Source organism: Daucus carota, chromosome 3, assembly GCF_001625215.2.
Source record: "Daucus carota subsp. sativus chromosome 3, DH1 v3.0, whole genome shotgun sequence".
Classification (NCBI taxonomy): Eukaryota; Viridiplantae; Streptophyta; class Magnoliopsida; order Apiales; family Apiaceae; genus Daucus; species Daucus carota.
In genome coordinates, this window is record NC_030383.2 from 53243919 (window position 1) to 53262300 (window position 18382).

Below are 18382 nucleotides of genomic sequence, written 5' to 3' on the forward strand. Positions count from 1 at the left end.
TGCAACTGAAAACTGTAAGTTCCAACTGAAGTATGGTGCCCCTGGCGGGGCCATTAGATTGCAATAGAATCAACTGAATGCAACCTCATATGCAACTAAATGCAACCTCATATGCAACTAAATGCAACTGAAAACTGTAAGTTCCAACTGAAGTATGGGTGCCCCTGGCGGGGCCATTAGATTGCAATAGAATCAACTGAATGCAACCTCATATGCAACTAAATGCAACTGAAAACTGTTAGTTGCAACGGATGTATGGTGTGCCCCTGGCGGGGCCATTAGATTGCAATAGAATCAACTGAATGCAACTGAATACAACCATATGCAACTGAATTCCTGATTTCGAGTTCCAGTTTTCAAATGTCATTTTCGACCTCATGTTTGGAATCCATATATATATATATATATATATATATATATATATATATATATATATATATATATATATATATATATATATATATCGACTCCAATGATGAGGTCGAAAATGACATTTGAAAACTGAAACTTGAAATCAGGATTTGTAGTTGCATATATGGTTGCATATGCAACCACCGTATTTTTGGAAAATATTTTCAAAAAGGTAGTATTTTTAAAAATATTTTAGAGATTTGAAAATAAGATTGGATAAGGTAGTATTTTTGAAAATAAGATTGAAAAAACAATATACAAGATAATTCCCCTACAATTAACTGTATTTAATTCTTTTAAGAGTTGTTTGGCAAAGAGTCAATACCAACATCTTCCACTTGGCGTTTTCGCCAAAATACTTTTCTCGACTCCCACTTTTCTTAGGCTCTATAATTCAAGTGCGCATTTTCACTATTCATTAAAATAATACCCACACTCACGAATGTATGAGAGCTGCATTTAGAAATGTCAAATATATTTAGTGACTTCCGTTTTTTCGAAGTCCACAATTCAAATATATTTTTTCACTATTTATTGGAATAACATTCCATATCTAATGATTCAAGTATTTCCGAATTAAATCAAACTAATATGTTCGACAAATATTTTCACAAAAATGTCTTATAACAAAAGTTTAATCACCGATGAAAATGTTTCACATTGTCATTTTCATCTTTTATAAACACATTCATGTTTCTTCTCCAACTTTAGCTAGACAAAATATATAATTGTCCCGAAGTAAAATTAATATCACTTCCGATACCTACACCGTAATAATCAATTAATTCAGGCACGTCTGCCTAATAACCAATTTATACAACGTACCCTTTAAATTCTTACGTCAAATCAATTATCAAAAATTCCAATTATTTAAGATTTCACAAAAATAAATGATTTTCTAAACAAACACCCACTTTTCAAAGCGGAAACACAATCGTCATCACAAATTTATCAAATAAATTTCCAATTTTCAAAAAACACAGACATAGTCTAATTCAAAAAAAAGCTTTCCGAATGAACTTCCACTTTTTCTCAAAGTGTAGACTCAATCGTCTAATTCTTTCTTGATATAAAAATTTACAACAAGACAAGTCTCAACTTTAAAACAGACTTATTAGTCTTATATATTTTTTAAAAAATTCACTTACAAACTTGTGAATTTTCTATCTTTCAGAATAACAAATAACTCCCACATTTGTTTCTTTTCCAATGACTCGATGATTTTCATTCACGAGTCGAATTTTTCAATCTCATTTCCCAAAAACAAAATCTCATTTGTTAACACTAACCGATGATTTTGCACTATTATAAACATAATAGTCTTTCATTCATTTCGACAATTCCCGGTCACTTAATTATTTCTAACCATATATAATGGTTCAATCTCAAAATAATCATCTACTAACTCACATCGTTTAAATTTTAATTTATCCACTCCATTTCGAGTGTCATAAAAAATTCTAATATATAATTTTCTTTTCCAACAAATTTTTGGTAATAATTTATATTATCTTGAAACAAGAGAAGTTTTCGCTATCCAACCTGGACGGTTGCACTAGATGACCTAAGTCAAACCACAATCCCTCTGTATCATTGATTAAAATACCAATAACCACACAAATAAATTAATATTTCACTTGTCTTTGTTTCGAGCATTACGAGAAATTCTATCTAGTACAACATCATTTTTTTCCAACGATAATATTTCAAATTCACGACCAATAAATCATTTATTATTTTAGTCGTCTATTTCAACGATAATTCTCGATCTCAAGCATTGACTTGTCGTCAATTTGAATAATTTACACGACTCCCACTTTACGGAGTCTATATTATGAATAAAATAATCACATATTTTTCCCTCTCTATTCCGAGCATTAAAAGAATTTCTTTTAATACAATATCGCAAATTTCAACGTAGATTCCGGATCACACTTGTCCCAATTTCCTTATATTTTTGTTCTCTATTCTGAGAGCCACAAAAATTTTCTTAAACAATTCATTTATTCCAACGATAAATTTATATTGTACGTAAACAATTTATTTCTTATTTTCTGGCTCCGAATATAGTTTGAGCCTTCTCAAGTTTTAAAAATAATATAGGACACCAAATTAGATCCAAATTACACAACTAAATGGTCCCTCACTAACAGATCATATTTTTCATATTATCCATTCCGATTCTTACTAGAAATTTCTCTAGTACTTTTTTCGCAAAATATTATGCCACATTCATGTTCGTGCTCTCTTTTCTGAGTCTTGAAAATTTCTTTTAGTACAATATCGTCTGCTTTAACGGTGCATTACAGATCTCGTATAATCCAATAATCAGCCATATAATAAAAGGAAATATAAAAAATAGTCAGAATATCTATTCACACAATCTAAATTACACAAGACTAAAAGAAATTAACAATCAGGAACTCGATGAACCAACACACTATATGCAAAAACATAAATTAGCAGCAAGTCAAAAACAAGAGTTTATACCAAACACTAGCACAACACATCCGGAAGAATATAAAAAAATAATATAACAAGAACAACTTAGCACAAGTCGGATTGGAGGGGGAAGATAAAATAATAAACACGAACTACATGATGAACAAAAAAAAAAAAAAAACATAACTAAAACTCACAAAGTCGATGCAAAAGAAAAGTCACAGAACACAAAAACATGGCCTAACACATCCATCCACACAAAAAAATATGGTAAAAACTAGATAATAAACAAGATAGCTGCGGATGAGATAATAACCTAAAAGATCCATAACATGCAACAACAAATAAGGGGTAATATGCAACCACTAAATATAAAAACAACACTAGTACATAAAAGTTATATATATAAATACGGTCTTTATAATGTGTACCCAAGGGCACACAATCATCACTAAATTCTATGAAAATGGCCTATTCTGATTGGTGGACTTGATGTGAATGCAGGAGGGCCATTATCATTTATTATTCATCCACCAATCAAAGAGGTATTTTTATTGGAGTTAGGAACTATTGTGTGCCCTTAGGCACATCATAAAAAATCCCATATAAATAAATAAAAAGGATATAGGCAGATGTGGCAACACAAGTCACAAGTCAAACCAAATCAGAGTGCATATGCTCCACTAAATCAAAGTTCATATGCTGCGTGGCAGATCCATGTTTGCGAAAGAACCAGAAAAAAGAAACACACGCCAATATCATGTACTAGACGCGGAGACTCAGCCAATACCCTGAGGAAGAATAACTTCTGAACAGACCTATAAAAAAAACCAACAGCTCTGATACCAATATTGGATCTCCACAAAAATATATATTTGAAAGATTTAGAAATGTTTTTGGGATTTCGAAAATAGAGTTAAGTTCAATGGAGACCACATTTTTCCTGGAGACCACACATGTTCTGCAAGTAAAAAATTTCATAAAAACTTGCAAAACGTATTGTTTTACAAATCATGTTCTACGAAACCATTATTTCATTTAAAATCTTGAATATCATATAAGTTTTACATGTGGAACATTATAAAATGTTTTGTTCTATGAAATATGTTTAGTTTGCAGAACATTTGTTCAACTTGCAGAATATAAATTATCTACTTATTAAATATAGATGATTTTTAACAATTTTAATGAATACATGATATTTGTAGAACATATTTTACAAAAGAATGTATTTTATAGTGTTTTGATTGCAGAACATACATGGTCTCCGAGGTCTCCGATGAAATAGCGGTCTCCATATAACTTTCCTCTTCGAGAATATATTGAACAACCTGTTCTTTTTTGTGAGTAGTCTTTTCTATTGGAGATCTTCCACCATATATAGGCATGCTATATAATCTCTCCATCCCAAAATATGTAACCGCCTGTTATAAATATATATTAATTACAATTAATATCATAATTGCACAAATATGTAACTTACAAATACAAAATAATTGTATTTAATTCTTTTAAGGCAGTGGCGGAACCAGAGGGGGGCTAGGGGATGGTAGAGCCCCCCTCACCTCGAAAAAATAGTGCATATTTTTTAGCCTCCGCTGAATTATTGATGTCAATATAATCTAGGGCACTTCGAACGAGTCCAGGAGATACCTTATAACATGTCCTAAGTCATAATTTAGGACATTTGATGACAAATGTTGATCCACCAATGTCCTAGTGATGGCTTATATCACTAGTTTAACCTCTTGAAGCCTTATTTATAAGGCACCTCTCTCTCTCCTTTCTTTATCCCATATTTTATAAAAAAATCTTATACATACTCTCTTTTTCTCTATACTTTGGACTTGCTCTTGGTCTAAAGAGAGATTAACAAATACTCCCTTCATCCCAATTTAGATGAGCTTTTTTCTCATTTCACACATATTAAGGAGTATCAAAAGATTGTTCTTTTCTTCATCTCTGCCCATGTCTATTGTGTTGACTTTCTATAATATCAGCTAGATGGTACATTGGAAATGATAAATAAGAAAGGCTAAGAATGGAAGATTGTTGATAACTGTGCATTGAAAAGAAAGTGGCTCAACTATTTTGGAATAAATTTTTTTTTCTCAAAAGGATCATCTAATGGGATGGAGGGAGTACATTCAAACAGATACACTCATAAGTCATACACACACTTGACAATATCCTCACTCAGCATCTCACTGTGATAAATTCATTCAGCCGTGAACCTGCGACAACTTGCTCAGCTGCGCTCTCTCTCCTAGCGGCCGGCTCCCAGCAATAAATTCATTCAACGCTGAACCTGGGACAACAATGTATATAAAGTGTACACAGTCCTTTTTTATTTACTTTATCCATCCCACTAGATTGAATTAATAAAAATGTATAAATAATATGGAAGGGTACAAAATTTTTAAATTAATATGATTCATCAATATTTAATTTGATAATTCAAAAAGACTTCACAAAGTAATGGCCATAAATAAGTTTACATAACAAATATTTATCACTTGTAAAATTTTGAAATGTAAAATAGGGGAAAGTAAATTTTTTTAAAAAAAGATAGTACAAAAATGTATGGAACAGATAGATGTTGTTTTGTAAAAATTATCTTAGATCTCTTATCTCTTTTATTATTATTTATTATTGATGTGATATGTGTGATATAAAAACATAAATTAATTTGAATGATAAAATCCATCTGGATACACAAATGATATTTGAATGATAAAATCCATCTGGATACACAAATGATTAATTTAATTATGATATATTAGAGTTGGACTTCTAGGAGTATAGAAATTTTTTCGGTGAGACCTATTCTAACATTATTTAATTAAAATAAAATGAATGGCTAATATAAGAGATAAGTGAATAATATTTTTTTATATTAAAAATTATAATTAACTACCGTACACGGTTTCTATGAAATTGTATTGTACTGTAAATCAATTACTGGCCCACTTTTTCTTCTCTTTTGTAGGCAATTACAAGTTAATTATTGTCCAACAATATATTTTTTCCTGAATCAAATTAATCAAGAAAGAGAGGCACGAAAAAGTGGGCAATTGTCGATTATCTTATCTTAGATGATTGCTTCAAAACACTAAAGATGAGTTTTGATATCCCAATAGAATAACTCTTTTGAGAGATTATCACTATGAAACAACTCGAACATATTATATACCTAGGCAAGTGATCAAATAGAAACTAATATTATTCTAGAAACTAGAAACCACTCCCACGATCACGGTTTATAACTACAAATATCACTCGTTTATACGCTATTTATCACTATATTATGCAGTTAAATTAGCAATTTTTATTGTTGATAATTGAGAAAGTTTACTTATGTTTACTATTGGTTATCGATTATTGATGATCATTTATAGTTGTAGGATGTCTATGATGGTAAAAAAAAAAAATGATGAAATGAGGTGTGTGGTGGTGGTAAATAATCACTAGTAATGGCAAGTTATGGTGACAAGCAGTGGTAGGTCAATCGTGGGTATAGGTGACCGCGATAGCAGTGGAATGGGTTTATAATGATGCCCGGAGGTTCATCAATGTGTTATGAGTGAAGATGATGATGATATATGTTGTATATATGTATATTTATATATCTATATTTCTGAGATTTCTTGTATAGGAAATAGTGATTTGTGATGTACAAACGAGTGATATTTGCAGTTAAAATAAGTGATATAAAATTGGTCAGATACTAGTTTCTAGTTTCTAGGCTAATTTAGTTTCTAGTGAAGTAAGCCCCTATATACCTATATATAATAAGTGTAAGGGAGATAATTTGGTCGCATGGTCCTCTGGTCCAAAAGCTTATCATCCGTTGGATCTTATATTGAACAAATAAGCACCGTTAGATTGGAAAATTAACTTCTGTTCTACAAGGCAACTGATATCACCTTGCATATTTATAATTCTTTTTCTGAATCCAAAACAAATTCTGTATTTCACGTTTATATGATTTTTTTAGTCCCAAATAAATATTTCCTACCAGTTTTATTCGTAGAATTATATATATCTCATTGTCACAATTTTTTTATAATATATTTTAAAATTAATAAGCCGGATTTATGTGATTAGCAAATACAAAAACTTTTTCTTAATCCAAAATAGATTATACATTCTTATTGCATGTTTATGATTCATTTTCTTAATTTAAAAACAAATTATGTTTATCAATTTTAATTTAGAACCATATAAATTTTTTGAAAAATATTTAAATCACATTATATATTTTTTTATTTTTTTGTAACCTAGGAACCCGCAACCGCTACCCTTCGGATCACGCAATAGCGTTAATCCACCCTTTGGGAGTCGAACCTGTGACCAAGAGGATACATGTCCTCTCTTTAACCAGCTAAACCAACCTTTGCGGGCTATTTGAATCACACTATAATAATTCTAATATAAAATACATTTATAAATATGATCTAATAAGAGTTGGCAATAACGTATTCCACTCAAAATATATTAAAATTTGATAGAAAGAATTTAATACTTGGCAGGGTACATACGAGAAAAGGAATGGCTTCATTACAATAGTTTATTTGAAGCCTTTAATGGATGTGATGATGTATTTACCACAGTTCTAACTTACAAACAAATTATAATTTCGAATTTTATTTTATTGAAAATTTTAATTTATTATTTATAAATTAAATTTCTTCACACCATTTAAAATATATTTAAGAAATTTATAAATAATTAAAAAACTCCGGTGCCTTGCACGGGCTATAAGCTAGTAGTGAATAACAATCATGACCGGTAAAACAAAGAGACAACTTGTAGATAAATATTTTTATTAAGTCATGAAGAATGTAAAATCCACCATCCCAAAATGGCGCCCGCTAGGAATTGATTGTTACAATTGATTTATACGTAGATACTGAGTATACGAATAATTTTATCCAAACATAAACTTGTTCTAATAAAAATATAGTGGCCGTTAGATCATAACAAAGTGAATAGTTTAGATGGAAGATTTTAATACTCCAATAATACGTGATTTTCATTTAACTTGGACCTGATATACTAATCGAAAAATCTCATATAAAATCTAAAACATATTCTAAAATTTAGATATATCACACTTTCCAGTAACTTCATACATCATCAAAAAATCCACAAGTCATTTATAATTTTTTTTACGAGGAACCCGCAGCCGTTATCCTTTGGATGCGCATTGGGTAAACCCACGAATTCACGTAGAGAAAAATTATATGGAATTCACGTTTAACTTGGAATCGTGGATTCCTATTTTTTTTAATTTTGAAAATGAGAATAAATCTCAACGAGAATCGGCAATTCACCGTGATAATTCTTTCATTCAAGAAAGCTTATTATCTAACCGTCGGACATGCAAGATGACCAGGGAAATTTAGAAAATAAAACTTTAACATCCGAAAAGAAAAATCGGTCTTCTTTCAAGAATCCTGAAAATAAAACAAGAGAAACAAGAAGAATATAAGTTGATATATTTAACATATTATATCAAAATATTCCCACAATCATGATGACTCATGATTGAGACAATTAAGCTCTTAATTAAGTCATAATAATAGAATATTAACGCCCTTAATTAAGACACAATTAACATCCTCAAATAAGGCATAATTTACGCCCTCAATTAGGAGGCACAATTTACGCCCTAATTAAGAGGCACAATTAAAGCCCTCAATTAAGGCACAATTAACGCTTTCCTTTCTGAAACCAGATCACGTACTTATCCCGAAACCGCCGTGACCGCCACCATCGGCCACCACTGCTATGCTATCGGTCAAGTTGCCTCGTCGTATGCGAACCGAACAAGGAAGCGTTTCATTTGTAATACGAAAAATTGCCAAAAAAACACCAAAACCCAAACAAAACACAAGGATTAAACAAACAAACAAATACCCCCAAACAAACAAGATTAAAGTGATTAAAGTCAACACCTTTTCGCAATTCCACTCAAAATAAATCAGAAAATGAAAGTAACAAGCAATATAGATATGTCATTAGTACAACTCTATGTTTAATCTTACAACTGATCTATGCGAAGCTATATAACAAAAGAATAAAAAGTAGAGAGAGGGGGGAGGCCGGGAGGGAGGATTTCTAGGATATCTCGACTGACACCAATTAAAAACGAATTGGATTCCAATTTTTTAAATTAAATAAAATATAATATATTGATTTTAATTATATAATCTCATATACATACATACATACATATGTGTGTGTAATCATATAATAGTTCAGCCTATTTTCTTTATATGTTTAACTTTACTTTTTCGGTGGTTTTTAAATGTTTTTTTAATTTTTTTATTCCAAGATAAAAACGTTTCTTGGCCTGTATCAATGAAGTCCAAAATTTGCACATATGTATATGTAATCATTCTTTATTGTTTTATTTCATCAACTTTATAGAACCAATTTTAACTTTCACTTTACAACTTGCCCTAAAAATTGTGCAAGTTGCGGGAAATAGTTTCTAATAATTCAATTTATAAATAGGTTAATTTTTCTTTTAGAAGAATTTGATGCGACCAGTTTAATATTATAAAAATTAAAATGATTTTTAATATATATTTTATAAACATTTAATTAATTTATTGTTTTGATTATCGCTCTAATTTTCTAATATTATCGTGCTTAAACCATAACTTGCATGTCATTTTTCACATTGATTTAAAAATTTTATTCGTTCGAACAATTTTATTTGGCTTGAATTTTTCTATATTTCTCCATCCATGCTATGAAAGGTAAGTTTTGAATCCCGTCGACAACATATCACAATACATTATTAATTCAAACACATATAAGAAAAAAAATAACTATTAAAATACACATGTGCATCGCTCGGGTTTGAGGCCAGTATAAAGATGAGAAAAAATAGAATATCAAATATTCTCTTGTTCACACGACACATAAATATTACATGCATGGTATTAAAACACAAATGACAAGCTACCCTAGTGGTGTGAAAGAAGCGGATGTTATTCATTTCTTCAAAATCACCATCTTTTTAACAAATATTTGAAAAAAGGAGAAATCGGTCTTTTCACACGAATAAAAAATCTTTAATAATTCGATTTATAAATAGATTAATTTTTCTTCTCAAAGAATTTGATGTGATCAGTTTAATATTATAAAATTTAAATGATTATTGATATATATATATATATATATATATATATATATATATATATATATATATATATATATTATGAACATTTAGTTAATTTATGGTCTTGATTATCGTTTTAACTTTCTAATATTATCGTGTTCTAACCATAAAATGCATGCTAATTTTTACATCAATTTTAAGAATTTTACTCGTTTGAACAATTTTATTTGGCATAAATTTCTATATTTCTCCATCCATGCTACAAAAGGTTCAAGTTTTGACTCTCGTCAATAACATATCACAATAAATTATTGATTCAAACACATTTAAGAAAATTATTAACTATTATAATACACACGTGCTTCGCACAGGTTATAGGCTAGTATATTGATAAAGCTAAACATGAAATATAAAATATAAAATATTCTTTTGTTCACACGACAAATACATATTATATGTATGGTCTTAAAATACAAATGACAAGCTAGCATAATGGTATCAAATAGTCTCATGAATTAACTTGCTCCTCATGTTGGGCGATTATTAATATTAGCCCTTAACTCGAGGCGGGTATATATTTTGTAATTTTTTGTTATTAATATGTGATATTATTTAATTAATTTTAAATCAGATTTGTCATATTTCGTATATCTTCATATATATATGAAAAAAGATATTTGTCGTGTAACAGATTAGAGTTAAAAAGAGTTATATGAAGATTCTTATTAAAAAATGATATTCAAAATTGTATATTTATAATTATATTTTTAACATCATTATAAATTTTTTCATGAAATATTATGTCATAATGTATTGTTATGAGTGTTTTTAGTATTTGGAACTGTTTAAAAATGTAAGAGTAATAGACCTCCGTAGACTTATAGTTCTAAAGGGACAGTACCAAACCAAAATTTTTGACAAATTATACCATGTTGGATTATTATAAAATAGTATAGATAATAGATTTATGCTAATCGATTTACGTTAATCAGTGTGTAATGTTTATGTAACTAGCAAGGTAAAAAAATTGATTATAAAAGTAAAGAGAAAAAAAGATAAAAAAGAAACAAACACAACAGGAGAATTCAAGGAGAAAGATTCTCCTCTTGTAGCTGGTTTGTTTTGTTTTTTTTGGCAACAAGATAGATAATTTAAGCAAGCCAAGCTAAGGTAAGCTCTCTCCCTGGGAAAGAAAGGAAGGAGAAAGAACACTGAGAGTGCGTATTTTCTAAAGATTAAATGGCGTTTTGGTCACTCAACTGACCAGTATCTTGCAATTAGGTCATCCAACTCAAAAAACTTTCATTCAGGTCATTGTGACCAAAACACAATTTAACCCATAAATTTCCGAATTGGGTCATCCAATTCAAATATTTTTTGATTTGAATGACCCAATTGCAAGTTTCCAATCAGTTGAGTGACCAAAACGCAATTTAACCCATAAATTTCAAGCACCCTTTATTGCAAGATTTGAAGGGAGTGAGATGGTGGGCCCAGGAGGAGGATCAGATAGAAGCAAAGAAGCTGTTGGGATGATCTTCTTTTCTTAATCAGTTACTCTTTCCGTCCCAGGTAAATAGAGATAGTGGAGTAAAAATAGTGTGAAAAGGAAGTAAAAGTAATGTGAAAGAGGAGGAAAAGTTGGGAAGTGGTGGGATCCATTAACAATTTTTGGTAATTAAGAGCATCTCCAAGAGCCTCCTTGTTGGCTCCTAAATATAATATAAAAAATGTGGCTCTTAGTAATTTAGGACAAAGTTAAGAGTGTGAACTCCAATAATACTCTCTACATCTCTTCTCTATTTCATATTTTATTCATATATTAGGCTCCACTATAACAAAATAGAGGGAAAGATGGAGGTTGATTGGAGGGAAGGATTTTTTTATTGTGAAAAAATAAGTTAGGAGCCATGTGGTGGCTCTTAACTTTGAGGAGAGAGGAGAGAGAAACAAAAGGCTCTTAAGATTTAAGAGCCACTTAAGAGTCTCTTGGAGCAACATTTTGCTTCTCCCTCCTCAAATCTCAAGTTAGGAGTCTAAATGAAGAGCCTCTTGGAGATGCTCTAAGTTTTGAAATGTAAAGAATTTGATTGGTATCCTAAAAAGAAAACCATAAAGAATCTGGTGGGACGGAGGGAGTATCAAATTTATATCAGAGAAACGGTAGCATGGTACTTGATATTTTACAAAGTTTTGGTATCTGATAAAGAGCTCGTTTGGCGAGTTTATGACTTAACGTGACTTATCACTTAACGTGAGTTATGTGATAAATTGGGAGTTTAAAATGGCTGATTGCGTAATTTTGACTTATTAATGATTTATAGGTTATTAAAAATATAAATATAAAAAATAAAATTGATTATGGGTAACTTATGACTTATAAGGAGTAGATTTTATCAAAAAAATTTTTAAAAAATTAAGTCACTGGAAAAAATACATCAAACTAACTTCTGGTTTTGGTTTTAAGACTTTAAGCCGACTTCTGACTTATTACACAGACATTTTTCAACATAAAGTTGGATAAGTTTTAAGTCCCGGCTTAAAGCACGGACAATCAGGCTCAAAATCTTATATAGCTATTTCAGTTGTCACCGTCTTAGAATATCACACATTTTATACTTTAAGCTTATTTTATTCCTTTTGATATTTATAATTTTTTGTCTATCTAAACCAAAAATACTCAAAACTTAATACTCACCCTGTCGACGTCAATTCTACATTTGATTTGAGCACGGAGGAGGTTAAAATTATATATAAAAGAATGAAAAAAAAAAAGAAAAATGTGTGAAGTGCGGGCACCATTAAATTTTAATACTCCCTCTGTTTTTTTTTATATGACGCTTTGACTTTTGGCACACATTTTTAAGTGCTTTGACCGGGTAGTTAAAAATATTATTTTTTAAATTTTCTTTTTCTGAATAAAAATTTTGATTATATATTATTATTCAGAAAAAGAAAATTCAAAAAATAATATTTTTAACTACCCAGTCAAAGCACTTAAAAGTGTGTGCCAAAAGTCAAAGCGTCATATAAAAAAAAACAGAGGGAGTATATAAAAAGCCGATAATAAAGTTGGAAAAGTGATGGGACCAATCGACTATATAGTCTACATCCAAAAAGGAAACCGGCGAAGAAAGGGTTGGTAGTTCATACGGTCAGAGGGTAGTATACTGTATATCACGCAAACAAAACAAAATACCCAATGTAAACATGTTACATAAATAAAAGTCGTCCCTTGCCTCCTCATTTCTCGGTCTCTCTTAATTTGCTCTCCCCAGTAAGAACTTAATAGTCAAATTTGAGAAAATTGAGTGACAGAGAGTGAGCTACTCCAGTTTAGTAAATAGAATGTCTAGTAATGGAAGCGCCGAGGAAGCAAAAATACCCCTTTTAGATTATGCATCTACCAAAGAAATAATACAAGGTGGCCGCAGAGATGAAGATGAAATTAAAATACAAGACAAGGTTTGGATTGAATCAAAGAAGTTATGGCGGGTAGCAGGACCTGCTGTCTTCAGCCGCATAGCTAGCTTCTCCATGTTTGTCATCACTCAAGCCTTTGCCGGCCATCTTGGTGACCTTGAGCTTGCGGCCATCTCCATTTCAACCAATGTTATACTTGGTTTCGATGTTGGCCTCATGGTAATTTCAAACTATAACTCCGTTGTAATGATATTATAAAGTTTGTAGTATAAGTTAGTATGTTTTGTATGTTATTGTAAATCTGTGACATTGTTTTTTGTGGTTGATCAGCTGGGAATGGCAAGTGCTTTAGAAACGTTATGCGGGCAAGCATTCGGAGCCAAAGATTACCGAATGCTGGGAATATATTTGCAACGTTCTTTTATAGTTTTGTTTATTGTTTCTCTACTACTACTGCCCGTATTCTTCCTAGCGTCTCCACTTTTAAAACTACTGGGGCAACCTGCTGATGTTGCAGAGCTATGCGGAACTGTGTCCATGTGTTTGATTCCTCTGCACTTCAGCTTTGTTTTTCAGTTTCCATTGCAAAGATTTTTGCAGAGCCAGCTGAAGAACATTGTTATTGCTTGGGTGTCTCTCGGAACTCTTATATTGCACGTGCTTTTGACATGGTTGATTATCTACAAATTTCAACTTGGAATAATTGGAACTGCTCTTAGTATGAATATACCTTGGGTTATCATTGCTATTGCTCTGTTTATATATATTAGTTGTGGCGGCTGCCCTCAAACTTGGAATGGATTCTCTATTGAAGCTTTTTCTGGTCTTTGGGAATTTCTTAAACTCTCTGCATCTTCCGGCGTCATGCTTTGGTACTTGACACTCTTTTTATGTTTTTTAAGTCTATAAACCATATTCATATTCATATTACCTCTTCAAAGTTTCAATATCCAATTTGAACCGTCTACGGTTAAACAGTGGATCGTCTGTACTTTATGTTCCAGCAGTTAGTTAGTGAGGAACCCCCTGTGAATACTATTTTTGATTATGTACTAATTGTAGTTTGTATAGAACACAAGGCAGATAGTTTGTTAAATCTATCTGAAGAACAAATTATTCAATTTCGATCTTATAAGTTTTTTGTTTTCTTTATCTCATGGAACAGCTTGGAAAATTGGTACTACAGAATACTAATAGTGATGACAGGAAACTTAGAGAATGCAAAGATTGCAGTAGATGCTTTGTCAATTTGGTAAGTACCTCCCATTTTGTTCATACTTGAATTTACTTTTTTGTTTCTAAATCTGTGTTCTTTCTGCATCTAAGATATGTGACGTTTACGTTACTTTGTTATTAATATGTTTCCACCTGCTTCTGTGGACGATTGGAAACTACAAAATTTTTTATGCATTTTGTAGTTCATTACTATCTTTAATCATACCTAAAAGGTGTCTGAACTATTAATGTGTAATTTTGAAACTAAGATATGAACCAAAGGCCAGATTTCAGAAGACTGTATCTATGTATTACTAATATTTACATTTACATAAAGTTCAAGGACTTTAAGCTAACAAACAAGGGCAAGGCTATGGTAAATATACTATTTTATGTTTGATAGAATAATTCATAAATTGTTAACTAGCAAACAAGGGTTCGGTAACCTTCAATTATTCAATGACAATGGCTCTGCAGAACAAAATTTGCAAAAACAATGATTCTGCACTACAGAAAAAGTTGAAAATTATTTGGTTCTTACGTTTCTGCGGTTCTCCACCATATCTAACTCAACATAAGTATGCTCGTCAGTGTTGGAATACTAATACTGCTCTTCTTATTAGTAATTCGTTATTAATATATTTACACCTGCTTCTTTGGACGATTGAAAACTACAAAATTTTTATGCATTTTTTAGTTCATTACTGTCTTTCATCCTAAACGGTGTCTGAATTATTAATGTGTAATTTACAAACTAAGATATGAAACAAAGGCCAGACTTCAGACTGTATCTATTGATTTCTAATATTTATAGAAAGTTCATGGACCTTAAGCTAACAAACAAGGCTATGGTTATGGTATGTTTGATAGAATAGTTCATAAATTGTTAACTAGCAAACAAGGGTTCGGTAACCTTCAATGCCAATGGCTCTGCATAACAAAATTTACAGAAACAATGATTCTGCACTAAACAAAATATTGAAAAATTATTTGTTTCTCACTTTCTGCGGTTCTCCACCAACTCAACATAAGTATGCTTGTATGTGCGGGAATACTGATACTGCTCTTTTTATTAGTAATTTGTTTTTTTTAATAAACAGTATCAGAGTAAGAATTGTTGAGTAGACCTTTGTGTCCTTAAATGCAGTATGTCAATCAATGGATGGGAGTTGATGATACCTCTCGCTTTCTTTGCAGCAACAGGGTAAGAAATCAAGTCTCTTTTCTCCGCTATAGAATAGTTATCTTATGCAGCTACCTTAGCTCTCTCATCTTGATCAAGAAATTACTTACTTCTGAGGATTGAGACTTGGCAATGAACTTTAAATAACCATCTTTATCACAAACATGAAAAATGTTCTAGCATAGTAATTAAAACTACAGATCCTTGCATTATTGCAGGTGAGTTGGTAAGTAATAATTATGTACATAAACAGTGGAACATATTGCAATCAACCGTTTCTACGTTTTGTGAAATAATGTAGTTTCTAGTTGAACTTTTGTTTTATGATGACATATGTGTAAAGCGAAACATTTATCATATTTTGATAATTTACAGAGTAAGAGTTTCTAATGAGCTGGGAGCAGGCAATGGAAAAGGAGCCAAATTTGCTACCATTGTTGCAGTTACAACGTCAACAATGATCGGTCTCATGTTCTGGCTACTTATAATGATCTTCCATAACGAACTAGCCTTAATTTTCACATCTAGCGAAGAAGTACTTGCTGCTGTAAACAAACTCTCTATTCTCTTGGCATTTACCATCCTCCTCAACAGTGTGCAGCCAATTCTTTCCGGTACATATAAATTATACACAGACTTTCAGAATTCTTTACAAAACAGAGAAGTTTGTACGCTGGGCATGATGGTGACATTGATATGTTGTTTGATTAATTATGTGTAGGGGTTGCTGTTGGATCTGGATGGCAATCTTATGTGGCATACATTAATTTAGGTTGTTACTATCTCATCGGCCTTCCTCTTGGAATTGCAATGGGATGGATTTTCGACCAAGGAGTTATGGTACGTTCTACAAACTTATACATATAGAGTCTCTGTCGAGGGAGGACCAACTTAACATTGTGTCCGCATCTTAGCATGGCTGTTCACATCAGAAAATATAAGAACATGCAATACTTTTACAGGGTATCTGGGCAGGAATGATATTCGGTGGTACATTCATTCAAACTTTGATATTAGCTTTCATCACCATCCGATGCGACTGGGAAAAAGAGGTGAGCCTTATAGATACAAGCCATGTAGTTTTTAGCAAGATCAATAACCACTGTACAGTGCACAGGACAAATTAGTTGTTCAATTATTACTTCTGTTCCTTTCAATCTGTCACACTCTCATTTTCAACAAAAACGAGAGTCAGTTTTCAGCCTGATGATAATATAGCGCCCCTGTATATGCATAAAAATATAAGGTTAACTCATCCACTGGTTTTTTCTGATGAAGGTCCGTCCCTGAATTGTGAGGGACCTGGACCAAATACAGATTATAGCACACATGCACATCTTTTTTCTTACCTGTATTTGACGAACATATAGGGAAAACTTGGAAACTAAATTGGATCATTGATGTTAACCTGCAGGCAGAGAAAGCTGTGGTGCATGTAAAACAGAGGTCAGGGAGATAATTGCTGACGAATCCACAACCACCAGCCAAGGTGCATCATACCAGCTGTGTTCAACTTTAATATCCAAAGTCTGCAGATTTTGGATTATTTTAATGAAATTGAAAATTATTAATCACCATCTCCGGCAATTAATCTAATAGATACCTTTTTTATATATCAAAAACTTAAAATTAACTAAAATTTCTGAGAAAGTTCAAGTTTCAATCATTTTTTATATTTAATATCTACAACAATTTAATGAAATATTTATAAATAATTTATCTATCTATTATCTATTAGAGCATCTCCAACGCTAAAGATGAAACTGTTAGCTAAAAACATCATTAGCTAAAAAAAATTTGAGCCGGTAAGGAATTTTGCTCCAATGGGTATTAGCTAAAACCATTAGTTATATTCAAAATATTATTTTAAATGTTAATTATAAATATACAATAAAATAATTTATTTAGTTTTTATTATATATTATTGAAAAAATAATAATATCTTTAATAGATAATGATTAATTATAATATTTAACATTTTTATATTATTATATTATAATTTTTAAAAAATTTGATTGAAAATAAAGTAACATTTTCACATAACAATATTATTTGTAAAAAAAATAAATAATACATCTATACTTGCAATAATAATAATAATACCTTAAATATTTCAATTTAAATATTATAAAAATGATTTAGGTAGAATGTTACATACTTTAAATAAAAATAAAATAAAATTTAGAAGGGTAAGAATCAAAGTTAGTGCGAAAGATTTTAAGCTAATTATCTTTTGATAAAACGGATTTGAAAGAATTAAAATAAAAAGTTCATTAATTTTTTATTTAATACAGGTGAAAATAAAAAATATAACTAATAAAAACATATATACCGATACTATTATAATAATAAAAACTTAAAAAAACTAATTAACAAAAATTACTTGTATCATGTAAAACATTTACTAATTTTCTTTGTTAAAAATTCATAATTGACGTTAAATAACTATATAAGTTATTATATTAGTTTTATTATATTAGTTTTATTATATTATTTTTATTATATTATTTATATGTTATAAATATTTTTACACTTAACAATACATTAGATTAAATTATAAAATAAAAAAGTTA

At 30.6% G+C, this 18382-nt stretch overlaps 1 protein-coding gene across 1 annotated transcript; it reads left to right on the forward strand.

Moving 5' to 3' along the window:
• The first annotated feature begins 13196 nt into the window (after positions 1 to 13196).
• Positions 13197 to 17459, forward strand: LOC108211593 (protein DETOXIFICATION 27). Its single transcript, XM_017383229.2, has 8 exons — positions 13197 to 13630; positions 13742 to 14283; positions 14577 to 14663; positions 15774 to 15830; positions 16185 to 16423; positions 16531 to 16649; positions 16772 to 16861; positions 17224 to 17459. The coding sequence occupies exons 1-8, from the start codon at positions 13337 to 13339 to the stop codon at positions 17266 to 17268; spliced, it is 1473 nt and encodes a 490-aa protein (XP_017238718.2). The 5' UTR covers positions 13197 to 13336; the 3' UTR covers positions 17269 to 17459.
• Positions 17460 to 18382: the final 923 nt, after the last annotated feature.